Source organism: Zootoca vivipara, chromosome 5, assembly GCF_963506605.1.
Source record: "Zootoca vivipara chromosome 5, rZooViv1.1, whole genome shotgun sequence".
NCBI lineage: Eukaryota > Metazoa > Chordata > Lepidosauria > Squamata > Lacertidae > Zootoca > Zootoca vivipara.
The window spans coordinates 93,389,390-93,413,335 of NC_083280.1; the positions used below are offsets into that span (position 1 = coordinate 93,389,390).

At 44.1% G+C, this 23,946-nt stretch overlaps 1 protein-coding gene across 1 annotated transcript in view; it reads left to right on the top strand.

Annotated features, from left to right (window-relative positions):
• The window catches only part of PCLO (piccolo presynaptic cytomatrix protein), a 230,630-nt gene that overhangs the window by 129,711 nt on the left and 76,973 nt on the right, over positions 1 to 23,946 (top strand). The window contains exons 8-10 of the mRNA XM_060275141.1: positions 2,208 to 2,344; positions 16,855 to 16,936; positions 21,045 to 21,170. Coding sequence (XP_060131124.1) covers positions 2,208 to 2,344; positions 16,855 to 16,936; positions 21,045 to 21,170 — 345 coding nt within the window. The remainder of the gene's footprint in view (positions 1 to 2,207; positions 2,345 to 16,854; positions 16,937 to 21,044; positions 21,171 to 23,946) is intronic.

Consider the following 23,946-nt stretch of genomic DNA (forward strand, 5'->3'; position numbering starts at 1 on the left):
AATTACCGTTTTAAGTTCATCCTGGTTTAGGGGATATGACGACAAATTGAATGCTAAGTCTGCCTTCTACAGCTGCCGTCTATGATAAATTTTTGTTCTTACTAAGTATGAAACGATGAAGTTCAAGAGATTTCGTCTACCAATTTGAGGTGTTTATAGCAATTAGTATAATTGTCACACAGGAGATATCGCTCTCTTTTTTCACACGAGAGTTCCACACCAGGGAAGAGCTTGGTGTGTGCCACAGTCAATCCGTACAGCGGTACCTCGGTTTATGAACACAATTGGTTCCGGAAGTCTGTTCATAAACTGAAGCGTTCATAAATTGAAGTGAACTTTCCCATTGAAAGTAATGGAAAGTGGATTAATCCGTTCCAGACGGGTCCGCGGAGTACTCAACCTGAAGCGTACTTAACCCGAAGCATGGGTGTAATTGGTTCCGGAAGTCTGTTCATAAACTGAAGCGTTCATAAACTGAAGCGAACTTTCCCATTGAAAGTAATGGAAAGTGGATTAATCCGTTCCAGATGGGTCCGCGGTGTTCGTAAACTGAAAATTCGTAAACCGAGGTTCCACTGTACTCCTAACTTGCTCTAAATGTTCAAATGCAGCAACCAATGGAGGGTGGGCTGGCCATTGCAGGAGATAGGGGAAGCTGGTGATTGGTTAGATCTTCTGGGCATCTCCGAAGCATTCAGCTCTTAAAGACAGTGGATCTTCATCTGAGTGAAAATTTGGCAAGCCTATGATGAAAGGATCTTATAAGGTTTAACCGATCATCTAATTTGCATGCAGAAGGTCCCAGGGACTAAACATCTGGCATCTCCAGGTCGGGCAAGGAAAGACACCCTGTTTGGAACCTATAGGGACTGTGGGTCTGATTAAGAATAAGGTAGCTTCATGTGCTCCTGTGTTATTGATTGATTTAAATTTACACAATCGTGCCATAGGCTCAAGATGTTAAAAAAAACATTAAAAATACACATTTATTTTATTTTGACCATTTATATACTGCTTAGGGACACGGGTGGCGCTGTCGGTTAAACCACAGAGCCTAGGGCTTCCTGATCAGAAGGTCGGCAGTTCGAATCCCCGCAACTGGGTGAGCTCCCATTGCTCGGTCCCAGCTCCTGCCAACCTAGCAGTTCGAAAGCATGTCAAAGTGCAAGTAGATAAATAGGGACCGCTACAGCGGGAAGGTAAACGTCAAAGTGCAAGTAGATAAATAGGGACCGCTACAGCGGGAAGGTAAACGGCATTTCTGTGCGCTGCTCTGGTTCGCCAGAAGCGGCTTTGTCATGCTGGCCACATGACCTGGAAGCTGTACGCCAGCTCCCTCGGCCAATAACGCGAGATGAGCGCCGCAACCCCAGAGTCGGTCACGACTGGACCTAATGGTCAGGGGTCCCTTTACCTTTACCTTTATACTCCTTAATTACAAGTGTATCTAATTGGTATACAATTATTAACAAGTGCAATATAGACCAAATCAGTTCAAAACTAAATATAATATCTGAAGTGACTTAAAATGTCTGCTGAGATACGAACCTACCTGCTACTAACCTGCTTTAAAGAGTCATGCATCTCTTCTAGCAAATATACAGACTCAGATTTTTGTGGACGTGAAGATGGAGAGCAATTCAGAACTGGGAAAAGTCTAACAAGAATGATTCTACATGCACCCTTATTTCTCATACAGCCAAACACTTGATTGACAGAATTAATTTGATTCAGTGTTGGTCACTTGTTCTGTATTTTACATGTTTTATTGTATATTACCATGTTATTTTTAATGAGTTGGTGGTTTATAAACACGTTAAAAATAAACAAATAAAATATATAAGGCGAGACAGTGATGGAGCTTAGAGTCCATAAGGAGTGGTGCAAAGGGTTTTATGAAACCACCTGCTAAGAGGAAACACCTCAGAAACATATTCAAATGGTGTATTTCAGGAACCAAACAAGCCCAAATAAATTGTTATGGCATTCTGACATATCTGCAAAGGGTCCGCAGTCAACAAGGCTGGGTCTTCTCTGTCACTTTCTACTAACCTTAATTTTGTCTGCTTCCACTCTTGCCTGCTACTTTTGCTTTAAAATGCATGGCCAATTCTTAACTGCTATATGCATGTTGACTGCGCACACCAGACTATTGCTCTTCTCACATCTCGGGCTCAGAACCTATGACGTGTCCTTGGTTTTCAAAGCCTACCACCTGCGCCGGGAAGAAACTGATTGGTTCGACAAACCCCGGGAGTCTCGTTTGGAGAACGGACACGGTTTCGACAGAAGGCTACCAGACAAGCTAGCTCACTCGAGGCCACCAAGTCAGCATCAAGACCAAGTAAGGAGGCTATGTTTTTAAGCATTGATGTTTTTAAGGAGATTCATGAGTCATGCCATCTCTCATAGCTTACAATAGACAGGCCACTCAATTTGTCAAAATGGGGTTTAAGAAAATTCCACCCCTAGAATACCAGTGTTCATTATAAAGGCAAAGGCAAATATTGTTATGTGCACCCCCAATTCTTTGAAAATGGAGAACTCCGGGGTACAGCATGTACTTGGGTTCATGTTCCCCATACATGGGGAGATACAGTTTAAGTGCAAGGTAAGATAAGATAAGATAAGATAAGATATCTTTATTGTCATTGTCCCCTTGCGGGAACAACGAAAATACTCGGTTGCTACATCCACTCAGATAAAGCATTCTGCATAATCCAAAATTACAAAACCTAATTAAAAACAGTAAATATAATACAAATAACAAATAAAATAAGATGACTTCAAAGTCCAGGCTTTCCATTTAAGGCCAAAATCGCTCCAGAGAAGAAACTGTTCCTGAGATGGCTCATTCTTGCCTGCATTGTTCTATATCTCCGTCCCGATGGCAGGAGCTGAAACAAATGGTGACCAGGGTGCGTTGGATCTCTTGATATGTCTAGTGCTTTTCTATGGCACCTGGTCGTATAGATTTGTTCTAAGGTATGTCCCAAAGCTCTGTGCTTTGTCACCACATTCCGTTGTCCGGTGAAAATATTCATGAAACCTCACCCACACACCTTTTCGTTCAGTGCTACCTGGGATGGAAGTATTTTCAGGGGTACCAATGAAGCAGCAATGTGACCTTAGAAGCATGTGTTAGGACAGCCTTTTCAATACTCATATGGGATCTGAGAATTGTTTCCAGCATCCTGCAGCACTGCAAGGGATTATGTTGATAGAATTGTGTGTCTTAGATCAGCTGCGATTCCACATTGCATCTCTTGGGGGTTCAAGAGTTCACAGACTCATTAGGGATCCTGTCTGCTTTGCAGCCATGGACCAACTCCTGTGGGCTTTTCTCATATCTAAATAACACATTACATAAATGCATGTGGTTTGTATGTCTTGCAATATAGGACCACTATCCATTACGCAGGTTTATAATCGGGAAGCATATGAAATACATTTGCACATTACATTTGGCTGGAATGGAAAAACAATGGCTGGGAATTTTTAAAAAACCATCTGTTTTTGAGGCAGTGAATGTCATGACCTGTAGCTACAGCTACTGTGTAGTGGAAAGGTGTGACTCACAATTCCAGGTAAATTGTATTGTGCACTTGCAGTCTGTAGCCTTCAGACGGGAGCCAATGAAATAAACCAGCTGGTCTAGAGTCAGCCAGGCAATTATCTCCCATGAAAGGGAGTAAAGAGTCAGTATTTGCCATAGCAACCTCATATCAAATTGATTCAACAGACAGGAAAGTGGCCTGCAACCCTATACACATTTCAAATTTAATATAATATACATTTGAGTAAACATAGATGGGAACCTACTTTTCATCATTTTAAGAATGACTGTTTGTACAGTGAGGATAGAATAAATAGGATAGAATTCTGTCCTGGACAAATATTTGTTATATGAGTACAGAAGAGTACCCACAATAGACACTGTGTGAGAGAGAGCAAGCGACAAAGACTCATAGGAGCTGGGAAAATGCACTGTCAAAGAAACAAATCTCAGTTCTAACTTGTAGTGTTGTATTAACTTAGACGGCATGCAACCCAGTGAAGCAAGAAGCTTCTGTATGCAACTGATTGGGCCCAAAGGTGATCTTAGGAGACAAGTAGATTGACTTTTGCTGTCACCTGAGGTGCAGATGGATTTTGTTTGACTGGGAATCCAAATCCCTTGTCTCACCTACAATATTCACTGTGGACTGCACCTCAGGGCTCATCAACTACTCTTACTAAGCAGAGCTCCCTGTCAGCAACAGGGAATAATAGTGTATCACACTGCAGGCGTCTTGTGTACTATTCTGTCAGCTTCAGGCCAAACCAATCCCAAACCTATAATAAGGGTTTCTCTTGACACTTCAGAACATAATTGTAACCCACTAAGAGCTTGACTTCAGTAATCAGTGCTGAAGTTCTGTTTTAAGTTCTGTTACAAGTGGGTGGCACTGTCGTCTAAACCACTGAGTCTCTTTGAGACTCCTTTTTTCTCCTAGGGACCGGTCCCTAAACATACTACCAGGCCACACCCCCACCGGCAGCCCATTGGCCCACCAGGCAGGGGTGGGCCAAGCCCGCAGTTACCTGGTGGGTGGAACCCGGCCAGGTGGCTCCACTCGGAGCCACAAACTCCGCCCACCTGTTGGGAAGGGGTGAGCAGGAATTGCTGATCAGAAGATCAGCAGTTTGAATCCCCGCAACAGGGTGAGCTTCCATTGCTCTGTTCCAGCTCCTGCCAACCTAGCAGTTTGAAAGCACACCACTGTGGTGGGAAGGTAAATGGCGTTTCCATGTGCTCTGGTTTCTGTTATGGTGTTCTGTTGCACCAGAAGCGGTTTGGTCATGCTGGCCACATGACCCGGAAAGCTGTCTGTGGACAAACGCCAGCTTCCTCTGCCTGAAAGTGAGTTGAGTGCCATAACCCCATAGTCACCTTTGACTGGACATAACTGTACAAGGGTCCTTTGCCTTTTTTTAATTTTTTTAAACCTATAAGCAAGCCTCTTCTGGCCAAACCCCCTTCAGATGACAATGTAGTATAAGAACAATGAATTGCATTTTCTTTGGAATTTTTTCATAAAGCAGACAGTTTATATCTGTTTGCCTCTTTCTCCATTTCCATCTGGGAGAAAAAAATAGGGAATGAGACACTGAAGTGTAACTGCCCACTTTCCAGTCTCCTCCTTACCTCCTCTATGCTTTTTGATTCATCTCAGCTAACATTGGTGGAAAAATTAAAATCAGTTCGCATATAAAAGTGAACCTATACATAATCCAAACTTTCCAAAGTTGTAGCTCTGTGAGGGGTTTGGTTGGAAGCCTCCCAGAGTGACTGGGGGAGCCTTGTCAGATTGGAAGGGTATAAGAAATATTTCATCATCATCATCATCATTATTACTACACCACCATCCTTTGAGCTTCCTACTTCCCAGAATTTTGTAATGCAGTTATCCAGCTAAGTAATGCGAACAAAAACACATATACTGAGACAAAGTGTGCATAGAAATGCATAAGTTAATAAAACAGCATTAAGAATGCATTATATTATGGGAAACTGCTTCACAAAGGCAAGTATTAAGCTAATACTTGGAGGTTTGGAGGTTTGCACAGCCCTAGCAAAAACCTCTTTTTTGCCTTTGCAAAGCTCGGGGTTTCTCCGCAGAGCTCACCCGCGCTCCTTCCCGGTCAGCGGAGGAAACAGGAAGTCCAGGCGGCATCAATTTTCAGTGAGATCTTGTGAGGTTTCACTGGAAATCTGTGGGATCTTGCCAGAGGTTGGTGCTAGTGCCACTTCTCTGCCACCAACAGAAGCAGTAGAGCAGAGCAGCACTTCCTGTTTCACCCCAAGCAGCAAAACAGGATGCCGAGGGCCTATGCCTGTATCGGAACTCACCCATGAGCTTTGCAGAGGGAATGGATTCAAACTACAAGAAAGAAGATTCCACCTAAACATTAGAATGAACTTCCTGACAGTAAGAGCTGTTCGGCAGTGGAATTTGCTACCAAGGAGTGTGGTGGAGTCTCCTTCTTTGGAGGTCTTTAAGCAGAGGCTTGACAGGCATATGTCAGGAATGCTTTGGTGGTGTTTCCTGCTCGGCAGGGGGTTGGACTGGATGGCCCTCGTGGTCTCTTCCAACTCTACGATTCTATGATTCTATTCTATGATTCTAGGTAGTTGAGAACATGGTATTATGCTTTTTTCCAGCAATATAAGATTGTTCACTTAAGAATTGCTTCCCATTTCATCCAAGCTTTCACGCCTTTGTTCACGTTAGCTCCCCAAACATATGCTTTTTTCTTTCTTTTTTGGTCATTCTGGCCCCAATTCTCTACTATCCTCTACTACCATAGGTAGTAGGTCCAGTCACGGACAACTCTGGGGTTGCGGCGCTCACCTCGCTCTATAGGCCAAGCGAGCCAGCGTTTGTCTGCAGACAGCTTCCGGGTCATGTGGCCAGCATGACTAAACCACTTCTGGCGAAACCAGAGCAGCACACGGAAACGCTGCTTACTACTTGCACATTGACGTGGTTTCGAACTGCTAAGTTGGCAGGAGCTGGGACCGAACAACAGGAGCTCACCCCATCTTGGGGATTCGAACCGCCAACCTTCCGATCAGCAAGCCGTAGGCTCTGTGGTTTAATCCACAGCGCCACCCGCCACTGTCTACCACCATAGGAGGGTGTAAATACAGTTCTCAGACTGCCATAAATTAAATTAAAACACAGACCCAATTCAAACCTGCAGAAAAAACCCACATAATAATCCTTCAGCCCGCCACAGGTAATAGGCTGCATATTTTTCAAAAACACATACCCTGCATACATTGGAGAGTAGCTTGTCAAGGAGAAAGTTTTCAGACTAGCTTTCTTCCTGATGTGCTATCCAGGTGCAGGATTTTGTTTGCTCCGTTAGAAACACAGGAGAGCATTCAAAAAAGCAATTCATCACCTACAGTTTAAAGTGGTGAAGCCCTAGGCAAATCATATTGTTTGCTTTCCTAGAAAATGTAGATCAATCCATGACATTCCTGTTCTTTACAAGACTATTATTTGGCTTAATTTGTATTCATGACTCCCGTCTGAGCCTTAAAATAATGATTCCCCCCCCCCTCCTTTAGTTCTTTAATGTACTAAGCATTTAAATCTCAAATCCAGTACATGGCCCCATTTCTTTCAGGCTGTGCAAGCACATTATAAAGAAACAAATTTGCTCAAAACCATTTGGCCAACAGCATTCACCAGCCGGGATTTGCTTGGAGGTCACAATAAATATGCAGTTCAGCAGAAATCAGAGCCACCAAAATGACAAGCAGGAGCGTTCTAGCCAAGAAGCAGCAAAGCTTTCTCACATATTCTCCCCAGAAGCCGTTTAATCTAACAGATCCAACTTCTGTTTCAACGTAATCTGCAGCAAATTCAGAGGTGACCTGTAATTCATCTAACTTTAATTCCCAGCATTTCCTGAAGTGGGACGTCTGATCATATGAGGGACAAGGGGACAATATAGTGCAACTTAACGTTAGGAGCTGAAGAAATGGGGCAGGTGAACCAAAACTGAAGTTGCCTCAAACTTCCTGCTCACTTGAATATAACCATTTCCTATGCTCTAATTCCCTACACAGTACAGATAGAGCAGGGTTCTGCCAGACCAAAATATGGGCTTTAATCGTGTTCCGGCTGGAACAACAGTCGTTTCAGAACAGACCCAGGGCCTCTTATGCTCACACACATCTTGGGTGCTCCGGTCTGCAGGGTTTTAGCATTAAGCCGGTCATGGTTTTACTGCTTTCTCTGGGAAAATGATAGCTTATTTTTCATACTTCTCCAGAAATAGCTGGATGTGTGCATAGATGCATGCATGCATGCACACACACGCACACACACACATTCCACTGTGTTTTGTCCACACTAATGGGAATGCATAACAAAACCAAATGAACAATGGAGTAATGAAGCGCTGAAGCGTGCTATTTTAGCATCTTGTTTATGCTTTTTTCATTAAGCCTATTGTAGAGTTCCTGGTTGTTGTTTTATAATGTAGGCATTTCAGTGTGAATGAAAAATCACTCTTAACACCACCACCCTACAAAACACTGCTAAATGTAAGCAATCAGAAAGAAAACTGTGAAGATGTGTCCAAAGGAGGAGGCTCAGCTGCCTGAAACATCATTGTTCACATCAAAACCACATCTACACCTGCGCATAGTAGAAAGCTGCTTCATTCATTTACTTTTGCGAGCTTTCGGTACAGAAGAAGCACAGGGAAGATACGTAACAATTGGATGGCAACTTCTTGTAGATGCTCCCTTAAAAATGAGTTAACAAAATATGGAGAAGCATACCAACACACTCACACAGCATAGAGTGGGGTGGTTGTGCAGGAGACCAGTGGCTGAAGCATGAAGGAGCAAGCAACGATTTCTGCATCAGCCCTCTAGCCCAGGGGTAGGCAACCTAAGGCCCATAGGCCGGATGCAGCCCAATCGCCTTCTCAATCCGGCCCGCGGATAGTCTGGGAATCTGGGATTCAGCGTGTTTTCACATGAGCAGAAAGCGTTCTTTTATTTAAAATGCATCTCTGGATTATTTGTGGGGCCTGCCTGGTGTTTTTACATGAGTAGAATGTGTGCTTTTATTTAAAATCCATCTCTGGGTTATTTGTGGGGCATAGGAATTCATTCATTTTCCCCCACAAAATATAGTCCGGCCCACCACATGGTCTGAGGGATGGTGGACCGGCCCATGGCTGGAAAAGGTTGCTGACCCCTGCTCTAGCCTTACTCAGCAACATTGCTTCGTGACAGGCTTCATCCTGTCGGCAAGAACAGAGGCCATTGCATCAGATGTTTGTACCTGTCTATTTTTTTTTTTTTTAAAAAAAGGATCAGTCTTGAGTGGAGGGCTGGACTGAGTCGCCAGATCTGCTCCCATCTTACCAGCCAGAATGCCTTGGGTGCCCAGAAGCATTCTTGGCTAGGGAAGATGGCAGCAGCTCCATGCACACAGCCTGGTACACCTCCTCTAAGGGTCAGGCAGTACCGAGAGGAATTGCCAGCACCCCTAGTGTAGCATCTTTCAGCAAGGTTGCTTTCAGCAATATGGGGGGGGGGGGCGGACTATATTTTTGGGGGGGAAATATGAACAAATTCCTATGCCCCATAAATAACCCAAAGATACATCCTATATAATAAAGTCCCTGTGTCTCTGCGTCCAGTCCCTGTGTCCGCGCTAATGAGCATGTGCCCCACGGACACAGGGACTGGACGAAGAGGCAGGACGTACACACACACACACGCTCTCCCCCCCTCAACCCTCTGCTTCCCGTTCCCCTGTGGCGGCTGAGCAAGATGGCGGCATCTTGGTCCGCGGCCTCCTCCTCCTGACAACCCTACCTGGCCCGTGGGAGGAGCAGCGGGGCCGCAGCCTTCCCTCCCTCTCTGCGCTCGGCCGCGGGACACGACGGGAGAGCACTTTGTTTAATTGCGTTCCTGGTGCGCCCCGCGGCCTAGCGCAGAAAGGGAGGGAAAGCCACGGCCCCGTCGCACCTCTAGCGCCCGTTTCCTTAACGGGCTGAATGAGACTAGTTTTAAATAAAAGGACACATTCTACTCATGTAAAAACATGCTGATTCCTGGACCGTCCGCGGGTCAGATTTAGAAGGCGATTGGGCTGGATCCAGCCCCTGGGCCTTAATTTGCCTACCCTTGACCTAGGCTGTCACCTCACCAGGAAGCTAGCCTGGCTATTCCAAGAATTAGAAGCAGGGGCAGGCATGCAGCCCAACCTCTCCCCCAAACTCCTGACAATCCATCTCTGGCCTTCTAAAAGAACCAAGGCAGACAGGGTATTTTAATTCTAAAATCAGCCAGCCAGAGAAGGAGGTGGAAGGTGGAGAAGCTTCTTCATCAGGATCTCCCATAGGTTTGCTGTGTTGATGGAGCTTCCCTGATCAAAACATAAGTTTTATATTCTGATTTTATCCTGTGGACCGCCCTGAGACCTTCGGGTATAGGGCAGTATAAAGGGAAAAGTATGAAGGGAAAACCCCTCACCATTAGGTCCAGTCGTGACTGACTCTGGGGTTGCGGCGCTCATCTTGCTTTATTGGCTGAGGGAGCCGGCGTACAGCTTCCAGGTCATGTGGCCAGCATAACTAAGCCGCTTCTGGCGTTTACCTTCCTGCTTGGAGCATTACTTTTTATCTACTTGCACTTTGATGTGCTTTCGACCTGCTAGGTTGGGAGGAGCAGGGACCAAGCAACAGGAGCTCACCTGTTTGGGGTCATGGGGATCAGGGCCGGCTCTGGGTAGAGTCCCGGTGGCGCGGGGCGCCAGGGGACCGGGCCGGCAGGCGGGGCACTGCGCGGCAAAGCCACACGGAAGCCATGCTGCACCCTGCGAGGGCGGGGGCGCCAGAGCGATCTCCACCCCTCAACGCCAGGGCGCCCAACCTGCTCGAGACTGCCCTGGTGGGGATTCAAACCGCCAACCTTCTGATCAGCAAGCCCTAGGCTCTGTGGTTTAGACCACAGCGCCACCCACGTCCCGACATAGGGCAGTATACAGATTTAATAAATAACAATAATAAAAGTTTTGGTGATTGTAGCTCCGAGCCTTTCGTTGTAGTTTTAAAGGACTTTAAAGGGGTCTGCCTGCTGTAGGCTCTTCTCCAGCGCAAAGTCTCACTCCCCTCACAGTTCGTCCTGTGGAAACAGCTGGAGGTGGAGCCTACTGTACAAAGGAGAGAATCACAGCAATTACTCCACACATGTTTGTCCAGGCCAACCTCTAGCATGTGCTCCTGATGGGATGCTTCCCATTTTACAGGGACAAGAGCCTCAGCCCAGATATGACCATTCGCAGTTCTCTGAGCCATATATTGTCCTCTCAGTCTGCACTCTCCATGGGCAGAGAAAAACAGAGCTGCGTGACAGAAGGAAATTCAGCCTGCGCTGCTTTCACAGGCAGATGCAAAGCAGGAGCCCTGTTGTAAAAATTGGCAACCCAGCTGTCATAAAACCATCCAGTCCCGCCTCCTTTTTATAGCAGGGGTGGCCTGCCAGATTTTGCTGGACTACAACTCTCACCATTCCTGACCACTGGCCATGCTGTTTGAGGTGGATGGAGATTGGAGACCAACAGCGTATTGAGCTTAGCTCATATTTTGTAGCCTCATTTTCTTTGTGGAGACATAAGAGTGCTCCAGCAAGACTTTTGTATACCTTAAAACATGGGCGGGGGGCAACCCCTAAACCAGGTTAATGCACATGCCATACTCAGAGGGAAACTAGGGATTGCATAGTCTCTCTTTGTTTTGTTTTTTGCAGTGCTACATATTTTTGTGTTACGTTTTCCTATGTACTGTTTTTGGGCAGAGGAATAAGTTTTGGTGTTTGTAATGTAACACAGAAAGCCAGCATCTCTTCTCCACCTCCAGTCTCACCCCTCTACAGTACTTAGAAGCCTACTGCTGTATAGGTTGACTTCATACCGTAATGTCAACCACAGTTTAAGCAGTTTCCTACAAGCAATTAAAAAAAGGATATTACTGGTCTCTGGGTACCAGTAAACTCTAAAGTCTATGTTTATAAGGCTGTTTATCACAAGGATTTATACTGATTGTAACACACTGCAGGTGGAAGTAATAAAAATATAATAGGCCGAGGCAGCAATCCTTACTTGGGAGAAAGACCCAGGGAGCTTACTTCTGAGTAGACGTACATATGATTGCACTGTAAGGCAAGTGCTTTTTGTTTCTTTGGCTGTGCATTCTCCAAAAAAGGCACGTCAGTGCACAAGTATATATGTTCTAGGGATTTCTTTTAAAATGGGATGAACGTGTCAAAATAAATGAGGCTATAAATTACAATTTATAGGTCATATATATATATATATATATATATATATATATATATATATATATATATATAACAAAACCGCATCCAGTTCCATTCATATGTTACATCATGCTTAAAAGACCCCTCAACATTGATTCCCTTGTATGATGCGAAGACCAGCAAAGAATAAAAAGTGCCCAATTTTTCTGACATATTTCTAAAGTTAATTCTCTCATCTCATAATTGTTTATATCCATGTACCAATAAGTCCCAAATGTTCCTCTTTCCACCCCTGTATGGAAGGTGTTCTATCTATTTTCCATGCCCTCGAAATGTAAACCAGGCTCAGAGCAATGCAACGAATAGCCAAAATCTGTGCATTGCTTTGAGCCTGGTGCCTTATGTATTCCAAGAGCATTATTACCCGACTGAATTGGAATATTTTCTTATGGCTCCTCCAGGAAATCTGTTTATTGAGCATTCCTTGAGGTTTGATTGCACGGTGCTTATGTGGAGTTTAGGCTATGATTTTTTTTTTCTGAAGCAGCTATACAACAATGAGCAGTGATCCTAATTTGCTTGTGGGGTGTTTATAACTCTTCCGGTTACTCACTACTTCACATAATCTTCTGTGCATTTCCCCCTCACTTTCAAAACTCCCCAAAGTGGATTCGTTAAGCTAGGGCAGGCATGTCCAACAGGCAGATCACTAAACGTCTGCAGTAGATCACTCGAAGATCACTGGCTCCCCCCAACAAAGCTCAACAAGTTTGGGTCCCCTAAAAACGTTCAACATTTTTACCCTGCACCCCCCAAAATGGGGCTTTCCTCCTCTCTAAAAAAAGCTCAACAACTTTGACCTGAGCTCCAAAAGAGGGGGTAGATCACTGCCAGTTTTTAACTCTGTGAGTAGATCGCAGGGGAGTGGCCACTCCGAAATAAACAAATCAAATATGCTGAGCTTGCAGGTATGACATCTAAGGTAGGAAATGTAGACGACAGATGAGGAGCGAGTGGGAGTATTTAGGGGAATATTTACAAAAAGGTTGATCTTGAATATAAATCCCAGGTAGGGGTTGCCTTTTGGCCAGCAGTTGACATTACAAAGGTTATGGGAAGGTGGAAAAGAAGGTGAAGGTATTATTGTACAGTCATACCTCAGGTTACAGATGCTTCAGGTTGCGTCTTTTCAGATTGTGCACCACGCGAACCCAGAAGTACCCGAACGGGTTACTTCCGGGTTTCGGCCCTCCTGCATGCACAGAAGCGCTAAATCGTGCTTTTGCACATGTGCAGAAGCGCTGAATCGCAACCCGTGCGTGCGCAGACGCGGCGCTGCGGGTTGCGAACTCTGCGGGTTGCGAACATGCCTCCCGCACGGATCACGTTGGCAACCCGAGCGTCCACTGTATTTGCAGCTAATTAAGACGTGCAAAGAACTGTCATGCAATGCTGGGTGGGAAGTCCAAAAGAACTCCTGTATAAGAATGGGAAATGATATGGGTGCAAACTGAAAACTTATAAATAAAATTAAAGAAAAGGAAAAAAAACCTCAAAGGCACAAGGCAAACCAGCAGCAGAGATGGATGGTGACCTTATCTAATAGGCTCAATTGTTAAGCTTAGACAAAGTAACCCTGTTCTTCCTTAGTAGAGGAATAAAAGCTTTAAGCAGTTACATTGAAAGGACTGTTAAGTCCTAAATTGAAAGATGGCTGCTGTGCCTGTAATAGGAGCCATAGAGAAGAAGTTCAGTACTGTGTCCTCTTTCATCATCAACCTGCGCTGACAGACAAAATTGCAAATGGCAAACATATTTCCCAAAGTGATGCGAATCATATTTAAATTAAGGTTACCAGACTTCCCCATTTCCTGGGGACAGTCCCTGGATTTACAAATCAGTCCCCTGACAAAATCCATTGAAGTTGAAAGTGTCCCTGGATTCATTGAAAAAAATCAGGTAACCTTAATTTAAATCAAGTTACTACATTATTATTATTATTATTATTATTATTATTATTATTATTATTATTATTATTATTTTCTATACCGCCCTATAACCGAAGGCCTCAGGGTAGTTCACATTAAACATCACTGTAAACAGTATGAAGACTACCCTGCACTGTTTTAAAATTTGATGTATGTTACAAGCATAGCTGCCAAGTTTTCCCTTTTCTCGCGAGGAAGCCTATTCAGCATAAGGGGAAATCCCTTTAAAAAAGGGATAACTTGGCAGCTATGGTTACAAGAGACCATTGCTAAACTTGATAGCTAGCATCTTAATGGTTGAAAACCATCTATATGAAGCATATACTAAAAGTTGCTATCTGCTATTTAACAGCCCTTGTGCTATGGTTTCTGAGAGGCATTTAAGTGTCTAAGTAAACATTGCAAGCAAATGCTTGTACTAATATACACAACAAACAAACAAACAGCAGCAGAGGAGAAGATTTGTGTTAGGATGGACTCATGTGAAGTAGTGAATTACACAACCTCGCTTTCACCATTTCTGTTATACTTTAAAATCTATAAAACAGTTTAGGAACGTTGTGGTTTGTGCCATCTTGTCCCCATCTTGTCGGCAGCGCAAAGCAAGATAAATTCCCCACGTCGCACTGCCACGTATATAAACTTCCAACCCCACAACTTTGCCACGTTGCCTATTGGCTAATGCCATGGCTCCACCGGCTGAGGGTGGGGAAAGCGGGTTGGGGAGAATGTTCCAGGGGCCGAGCCCAACATGGCCCCTCTGTTAAGAGGATCCACCTTGTTTCCAGTACCTCGTGTATACTATCCTTGCAACTGTTGTTGCATATAAGAATAAATTATGGGCTTTTTTGGTAACTCATTTCCAATTATGCCAAGAAAGAATGTAAATTTAAAGAGTTTTTTTTTTTAACACATTGTCCACCATTTCCCAAAATTCCTTTGCCTGATTACATTTCCACCATAAGTTGTTAATGTACCCTTAGCTTCTAGACATTTCCAAAAGATTTTTGAGTCTTTTCTATACCATCAGTATTGCATTTTTAGTATATTTTCTCTTATTTGACAGCAAGCGGAGAACTTCATTGTTTGGTTCCATAGTTTTTCCCACTCGTCAATTTCAATATTATACCCAGTGTCAATGGTCCACTTAATCCTTGCTTCCTTTATAAATTCATCTTTAGTTTCCCATTCTAACAGTATCTTAGAGATTATTTTTTATTGGACCCCAAAATCTGTTCTCAAATTCTGAGCCTTCTTGAATAAATCCTTTTTCCTTATCTTTTTTGAACTTCTCATTTGTCTGAAAATATTGAAACCAATCAGGTAGCCAATTAGAAATCTCCTACCTGTCTCTTAGTTTTATGTTGCCCTCTTAGTAAACAAGAAGATATTTATACTTTTCCCAAGCTCTGTCCATATTTAATCTTTTTACTGCACCTGCTTCTACTGGAGAGATCCAACTGGGGGGTCTTCCTTTCTCATACATCTTTATGTCTAGTCCAAACCTTAAACGTATCTTGAGTTTTATTTCTATTGTGATTTTTCATGTGCTTCATTATTAAATCACTCCAGATGTGTAAACACAAATAGCAGAGATACTGGGGCATTGGACGAAATGAACCTTGTGTGGGCAATTTATACCCCAAAGCTTGAATGTAGCAGCAAAAAAAAAAAAAAAATCTCCCGACCCACATACCCACCTGCTTATTCACTAAGGGCAAGGTGTATCTAAGGGTGGGTGGAGTCATATGGGACGAAGCAATCCTTCAGATTGTGACGATCCTTCGTCACCGATCCTTCGGTGTGACGATCCCACCGCTGCCACCATATATGCGACGTACCTCCCTTTCTCTATTACTAGCAGTGTGCAGAAGGAATTCGGTTATTGTTCAAACAACCCACTATTCCTTCTTTCTCCCAAATAAACTCCCTGTTTTTATATTGGTTTGCTAGTACATAGAGTACAGTTCCAGCTTTCCAAATAACGTGGCTCTGTATCTTTAAAAACTCCAGGCAAATGTTACAGGAACAATCTTGTGCCCTCAGTAAGGTTTCCCTCTCAACTCAGGTTCACCTCAGCAGCGGTTGCCTCAGCACTTTAGCCTCTGCAAGGCACTCTTTTCCCTCCACTTGCCTCCTCTGTGCGTGACTGTGAGATGCAAACTATCCACCTGCTCCTCAGGCTTAGTTTTATCTCCCCTCTTCAGTCACCACCCTTTTGAGTTTAGATACGTTGCTGGAATAAGGAGGAACATCCAATTTGACACAAACATAGATGAAAGCTTTATTTAACTGGAGAACTTGTATATTTCTTTATGGTTTCATTTGTTTAAACTCTTAGTTCATCATCTTCTTTTCATATAACACAAACTTGTTAATACACCTCCTGCATCCCTCTCTAACACTCTACTCCCCACAACTTCCCACACGCTCACGCTCCCAAAACCCTCTCTCCTCGAATTAACGGCTACCCATCCTCCTTAAACCCGTGGCTGTCCCGCCCCTCATGGAATGGAATGCCGTCAATCAACTAAGAGGCTGGGTTTAACACTTAACACCCTGGAGTTCTACTCAAGCCAGCCCAATCCGTCACACCATGGCCCTAACCCCTTAGGGATTTAAAGGTCAACATCAGAATTTTGAGTCAAGTCCCAAAGCAAACAGGGAAGCAGTGATACTGACATGAACAGAGCCCTTCACAGAAGCAAGTTTGGAAGGATCTCAGTTTGGGGTGATTACAAAAAATCATCATATCACACTGGCTTGTGGTGCTCGGTGCATCACTGGGGCAGCGGGGCATGGCATCTCTCTTGCTGGCCTTATCCTCATGGGAGTGCCCTGGTTCCACATCATGAAGGAACCAATCTCTAGCCTGATATAAAATCAGGATATCTTGCTGTGGGGTGAGAGAGAGAGAGGGAGAGATTCCAAAGATAACGTGTTTACTAGATTATTGTTTTTCTGATAAGTCATTGTGAAAGAAGCATGTTCTGTCTTTAATCAGCCTGCACACTTTCTATTCCATAGATTATTGGGAAGCCTATTCAATACATCTTTCCCCATGCAAGGCTGAAATTGCCGAGGGACCCAAAGGACCACTCTGTTTCAGGTAAAGCAAGCAAGAGCATCTGGCTTCACAGGAATATGGATTATATGGCATGCAAATGAAGTATGAGATGGTGTCCATCATCTAGTAAGCAGTTGTTCATCTTGGATAAGTGGCAACACTCAATGAGAACAGAATATGATCCATGTTAGATTGTTAGATGCAGTGTTAGAAACTGAGATATGAAAGCTAGGAGCTAAAGGTTATAGGTGCAACAACAGAGTGTCTAGGTGTCTTCCTTTCCTTCCACTCTGCAGTTTTTTCATCTGAAATCTTAGGCGCAGTACTGTGCCCAGAGCTCAGGAACTGCTTGCCCTAATGAAATTCCCTGTCGCAAAATGCGCCTAGAACAAGGGGAGTTTCTGACATTGGTTAGCTGCAACAATGCTTTATTAAAAAATAACTTAAACACTATGTAAATAAATAGATAAACACTTTAAGAACCATGCTTCTGAAGGGCATGCAAATGGTTGTTTGTCTGTGCATATATATCAATTCGTCTCCATTCCCTCTTTTCTGTTGATTGGATGTTTTAAGCCTCCCTATGGTCACGAAATTAAAAGATGCCTGCTTCTTGGGAGAAAAGCAATGACAAACCTAGACAGCATCTTAAAAAGCAGAGACATCACCTTGCCGACAAACGTCCGTATAGTTAAAGCTATGGTTTTCCCAGTAGTGATGTATGGAAGTGAGAGCTGGACCATAAAGAAGGCTGATCGCCGAAGAATTGATGCTTTTGAATTATGGTGCTGGAGGAGACTCTTGAGAGTCCCATGGACTGCAAGAAGATCAAACCTATCCATTCTGAAGGAAATCAGCCCTGAGTGTTCACTGGAAGGACAGATCCTGAAGCTGAGGCTCCAATACTTTGGCCACCTCATGAGAAGAAGAGAAGACTCCCTGGAAAAGACCCTGATGTTGGGAAAGATGGAGGGCACAAGGAGAAGGGGACGACAGAGGATGAGATGGTTGGACAGTGTTCTCGAAGCTACGAACATGAGTCTGACCAAACTGCGGGAGGCAGTAGAAGACAGGAGTGCCTGGTGTGCTCTGGTCCATGGGGTCACGAAGAGTCGGACACAACTAAACGACTAAACAACAACAACAATGGTCAAGGCAGAGCCCCCTGGCCAGCTTAGCCTTCCAAGGCAAAGGCATCGGGCTGCCCCCTCCCTCTGGGTGCCACATCTGAAAGAATATTGCTCCAGCTCCCACCTCAACTGGGAGAGCCCCTTCTGCTGCACACACACCCTCTCCCCCCCCCCTTATTTCATGGAGGTTTGTCATTTCTGCATACTTTTTGTATGTATAAACAACAAAAATGCAAAGTGAATAAACTAACACCTCAAGAGTTGATGCCTCTGAACCAAGCCCATCAACAGAATATTGTTGTTTTTACATAAGCTGATGGGGCGCAGTTCTGCTTCTTCTGAAAGAAAAGAGCTCAAGCCAAACATGTTCAAATGAAACTTCAGATGATTTATATGATTTGCATATATTAGGGTTTCTTGGAGAAAAATATTAATGTTACTGAAGTGCACTGTAAAACTAAATAATAATAAAATGATAATGATAATGCTTCTACACTAAGGAGTAGGATAGAACAACCAATTATATTCTTTGTGTATTGAAACATATGTGATTTAAGTTTAAATGCTAGTTATTTTTTTGTTTTCTATGAAATTATTTGCCTATGGTAGCAAGGGCTGGAGATCAGATTGCAAATATGCCTGATTCATAGCCTTGGGAGCTCAGTTAAAGACATGCTCAATTAATTGCCATTCCTCAAGCTTTGAAGCAACTTGAAAGGATTTTATCTACAGTAAACGTATAAAATTCCCTTTGAAATGTTGTTTCTCCAACAAGAATTTTCATGATAATCAGAAGGTCAGAGTCTAAGAAGATTTCCTGTGGAATTCATTGAGCCTCTTGCTTATTGCTGACTAGTTTTCTAGCATAGCGATAAACTCTCTGAAGAAAGGGAGGAAATAATAGAAATAAGAAATCTGTACTTAGGTACCGAAATTCAAATTCAGACATTTTTTGATACTTCTCACACTAAGGATTACCCTCCCAGTATATATACCTGAAGGCAGTTTTTCATGGGAATTTCCTTTTCCCAAAACCACTGGAAACCTTCTTCTGCCCCAGCTGCAACAAAACATGTCTCTCCCCTATCAGCCTCTACAACCACAGCAGGAGCCACAACTCTCCCAATGGTTTAACTCAGGGGTCCCCAAACTACGGCCCCCGGGCCGGATGCGGCCCAATCGGCCTTCCAATCCGGCCCGCGACGACCCCCGCCGCCCGCTGCCGCCGCCCGCTCTCACGGCGCGCGGCGCAGCGACGATCTAAAAAATCGGCAAAAAATCGCCGAAAATCCTTTGTGCGCATGCGTATGGGCCTCTCCCGACCCGGAAGAGGTCATTTCTGGTGCACTTCCGGGTCGGGGGAGGCCCATACGCATGCGCACAAGCGTTTTTTGGCGATTTTTTCCCACCCGTGTGCGTGTGCGCATGCGCACGGGCGCGCACTCCCCCGCCCTCCGGCCCGCTGCGCGCGCACTCCCCTGCCCTCCGGCCCACCGTGCGGTCGGCGCGGCGGCCACCGGCCCGCCGCGCAGAAAGTCTGGGGACCCCTGGTTTAACTTCACCCCCGAAGGTGCACTCCTCCATTGTCCCCCGAGACAGACAGCGGCCAACAACTTCACAGAACGTTTAATCACACAAGACATATCATATTTGGTTACTACCATGAATGTCACTTGAACACATTTGTCAGCAAAATATCCTGATTCATGACAGAACAGGGGGAGACGGTAGAGGAGAAGAAGCGTTTTGGGTCCATGTGTGCCTTGTGTTCAAAAGAACGTGCGAGGGCAGGAGGGTCTTGAGGAGGTTTGCAAGTGTGTTGAGCTCTAGTGGATGCAGCCAGTGTGTGCAACAACTATGTGGATGTGTTCACACTTTGCTTACCATGTAAAACGAGCTCGTCACCAAAAGGCCCATTTACACGCAGGTCTAATTTAAGAAAAGCTCTGCTAGATCAGGCCAAAGGCCCATCTGTTCCACTCGCCTTTTCTCACGGTTGCTATCCAGTCACTTATGGGAAGCCCAGAAGCCAGACCCCTGAGCACAAGAGCATTCTCTCCTCCTGGGGTTTCCAGCAGTTGCCCTGCCTCAAACAGTGTGTGTGTGTGTGTGTGTGTGTGTGTGTGTGTGAGAGAGAGAGAGAGAGAGAGAGAGAGAGAGAGAGAGAGAGAGAGAGAGAGAGACATTGTACTCAGATAAAAACGGAAGAGCACTTAAACTACTGCAAGCATGTGCAGTTAATGCTGGAAGACAGCGCTGAGCAATTACCCTTTTATGACTCGAGACTAATCACATTTGTGATTCTGGCTTTTATCTCAGGTATTCCCCACCCCACCCCACAAATATTGGGAACATATAAATTATAGAGATTGGGGGGGGTACATTAAGCATGCCTAAATTGCTATCATATTAGTACTTAGATTTCTTAATATTGTTAGTGGAATAAAACTACCATTACAAATTTTGCTCAGATGAGAGATCTGTGAAGTTTTATTCTGCTTCCTGGGACTATTCATGGTTCTGATGTTCTTTTGCTCAACTTTTATGAGGCTTTTTTTTAAAAAAAAATTAGCCATGGCTTGCGAGCAAATTAAAAGCTTGTCTTGGTTTGGCATCTCACCTTCTTGACATCAACCGCTTGCTTGTCTGTAGTTCAGTTTGTATGATCATGGGCAATAACTAATAATGATATCTCCTGAATAGACACGGGATTACACAGCAAAACAAACTTTGGTTTTCTTACATCAGTGAGCTGACAGATAATATTAATTCTTGCATCACTTCTCAGTCTTTTGGCTTAGGTCAAGTGTAGTGTGTGTATTAGTTCTTGTACAAAATAGGGAAAAACTAGTTATTTAATGGTACTTACTATTTTACTGCGTTTGTGTTTTTCATATACTTGAATACTTTAGTAGAAAACCAGCATGTAAGTGTGAAAATAGAGAAATATTGATAGCTACTGCTGCCTTCTTTCTATACATTTTTAATCCATGTGTGCTTTTCCCCCCTCCTGAATGCAGGCAATGGACTTGGGATCCGAGTTGTAGGAGGGAAAGAAGTTCCTGGAATCAATGGAGAAATTGGTGCTTACATTGCTAAGATCCTGCCTGGTGGAAGTGCTGAGCAAACCGGAAAACTTGTAGAAGGTAAAGTACTTATCCTGTCCTGTTCAAAGTTATTCAGGAAATGTTTGCAGAGATCACTTATCCTTGAGGCGAAACAGAGGGAGTCCTGGGAAATACAAGACAGGGGACCTAGTCGTTCCTCAACTATGGGATGGAAGGCTCTCCCCAGAGAGGCCTGCCTGGTGTCAAGGGTACTAATTTTTGGCAGCCAGCAAGAGGCATTTGAGTGCTCAGTTTTTTCTCCTGCAGCTTGTTAGTTCACCATTTTGGTGGCGATCATATTGCTGGAGTTGCAGAAGAGGGGTTTCAGTTGTTGGGAACTGGTGTGTGACCAGATTACGCTTTTAATTGGATTTTATTGTATGGGAGAGAAGGGCGGGAGATTTGATGTGAGGTTGTAGAATAATACATAAATATTAAATGGTTAAAACAGCAAGATCACCACAGTGAAGTCCAAAACACAAAGAGCTAAGGAGATAAGTGAATCATGGGAAACCAGTCCCTCCCTAACTGGGTGGGGGTTCCGCTGGGTGGGTCCAGGACATGACTAAAACCTCTTTATGTGATGGGGTTGTCCTTTCTAAGGAAGGCCACCCTAGATCCAATCGTTATTGACAGCTGCATCCAGTTGCTAACATCATTATTATTTGTAAGGGGGAGGGCTTATAGAGAACCCCCCCTTTCATCCGAAGCAGTCCATCTCCCAGCAGTCATGAGAGCGAAGGGTCTGATGGAGGGAGTCAGGGAACGGCGAGGGGGGGCCAGGGCTCTGGCAGCATCCAAGAGCCCCTGCTCTATAGGCAGGAGGAAAGGGAGGCGGACAGAGAGGACAGGAATTGGTCAGACAGAAGACCCGTCCCCCCCCCCCGACGCCGGAATTGAGGAGGAGGAGGAAAGGGAGGCGCTTCTCAGTTTGGAGGCTTTTATGTTGGTCCAGAACACGGGGGGGGGGGAGGAGGCAGTGCAGGAATCTGACTCGAGTGGGTAGACATGGAATCAGTAGTTCGTTACACTGTAAATAATGTGCACCAATAAAAATGTCTGAAAGACAAGCATGTGGAAGGTCGTTACTCAAGAGTAGTCACCACATCCCTGACATTATTATTATTATTATTATTATTATTATTATTATTATTATTATTATTAACTTTTCTATACCACCCTATACCCGCAGCTCTCAGCACCCCTATTGATTCTCCTTTATCTCTCCGTGGCCTTTGATATCATTGGTCACACTACTCTATAGGATCGGCTTTGTGAGTTAGGCATGGGAGGCCCTGTGTTGCAGTCATTTCTGCTCTTACCTACAGAGTGATTCCAGAAAGTAGCATTGGGTGACTTCCTTTCAGCCCCTTGGGCGTTGTTCTGTGGGGTGCCATGGGGCACTATTTTGTCCCCAGAGCTGTTCATCATCTATCTATGAAGCCATGCAGATTGGTTACGGGGAGGGAGATTTAGCACACACCTCCATTCCTCTGCAACATCTGAATCACGAGCTGCTGTGCAATTCCTGGACTCGTTAATGGGCAAGATAAGAGTCAACAAGCTGGACCGGAATCCCAAGACAGATGTTTTGTGGGTTCCTGGTTCTGGGTGGGCTGCACTCCCTCTGAAAGAACAGGTATATAGCTTGGGGCTATTCCTTGATCCAGCCTTGTTGCGGGATGTTGAGTTGTTTTGAGTGTCTAGGGCTGTCTTTTACCAGCTTTTGCTGTGACTTCAGCTGCAACCATGCGTGGACAGGGATAGCTTGGCAACAGTGGTCCATGCATTGAAACCTCTAGACTTGATTACTGTAATGAACTTCACAGGGGATTGCCCTTGAATTTGATCTGTAAGCTAAAGCTAACGCAAAATGCTGCTGCACAGTTGCTTTCTGGGGCAAGCTATGGGCAACATGTGACACTTCTGATGAAAGGTGCCAACTTTCTCCCAAACTAGAATCAAGGTTTTATTATTGGTATATAACTGATGTTTAGTTCTTGCTGGATTTTATACCTTTTATGACCTGTATTCTGCTTTATTCTGCTTTATATTCTATTTCTGTAGTGCACATTTTCATGCTGGTATATTGTTTAGTTGTTTTTTCCTATTTTATTAGTAGAGCTGTTCTTTGTTGATTGCAAGCTGCTTTGTAGAGGAAGTTGCTCAAAAAGCTGGGTATGAAAATAAAGGAATAGGTGTCATGGCGAAGGTTGACAGCTGAGAACTTGCTCTGGTTGTAAGCAATGAAAGGGACTATAGGGTGGCCATGGATTACATGCACCATGTGAAAAGTAGACATGTGCTGCCAGGTTTAGAAGGCTTCTCGGGAGACAAGCAGATTTTGTTTTGCCACTTTCTGCTTGTCTCCTTCCATTATTTTTCTGTGTTTGGCTCATCTCCCCTTAGCAGCTAATTGTCCCTGCTAAAAGTGATATTGTAACTATCTATTACCACTGAGCTGTGTGGGGCTTTTGGCCTCTTGGTCTATTAAGGGGGAATTGCACTTTTTTAAAAAAAAAGTTGCCATTGAATCCAATGTGGTAGCAAAATCTGGAGCTTCTAGCTCAGGGTATCTTTAAAGATTTTTTAAAAAAAAATTCTCAGAGGGTCATTGCATACTTTTAGTTCTTCATGGTTCCAAAAAATCTTCTTTTTAACAAAGAGACTGTTTCTTTCAAAGTTCTTAGAGCATTGTATTCTATTAATAGTGTGCTGGTCTTGGTGGAAAATATAATACATTGCAAGCTACTGTGACAGAGTCTAGTCTTAAGAGTGAAATATCTATACTCTTTTCTTCTATATTTTAAGAATT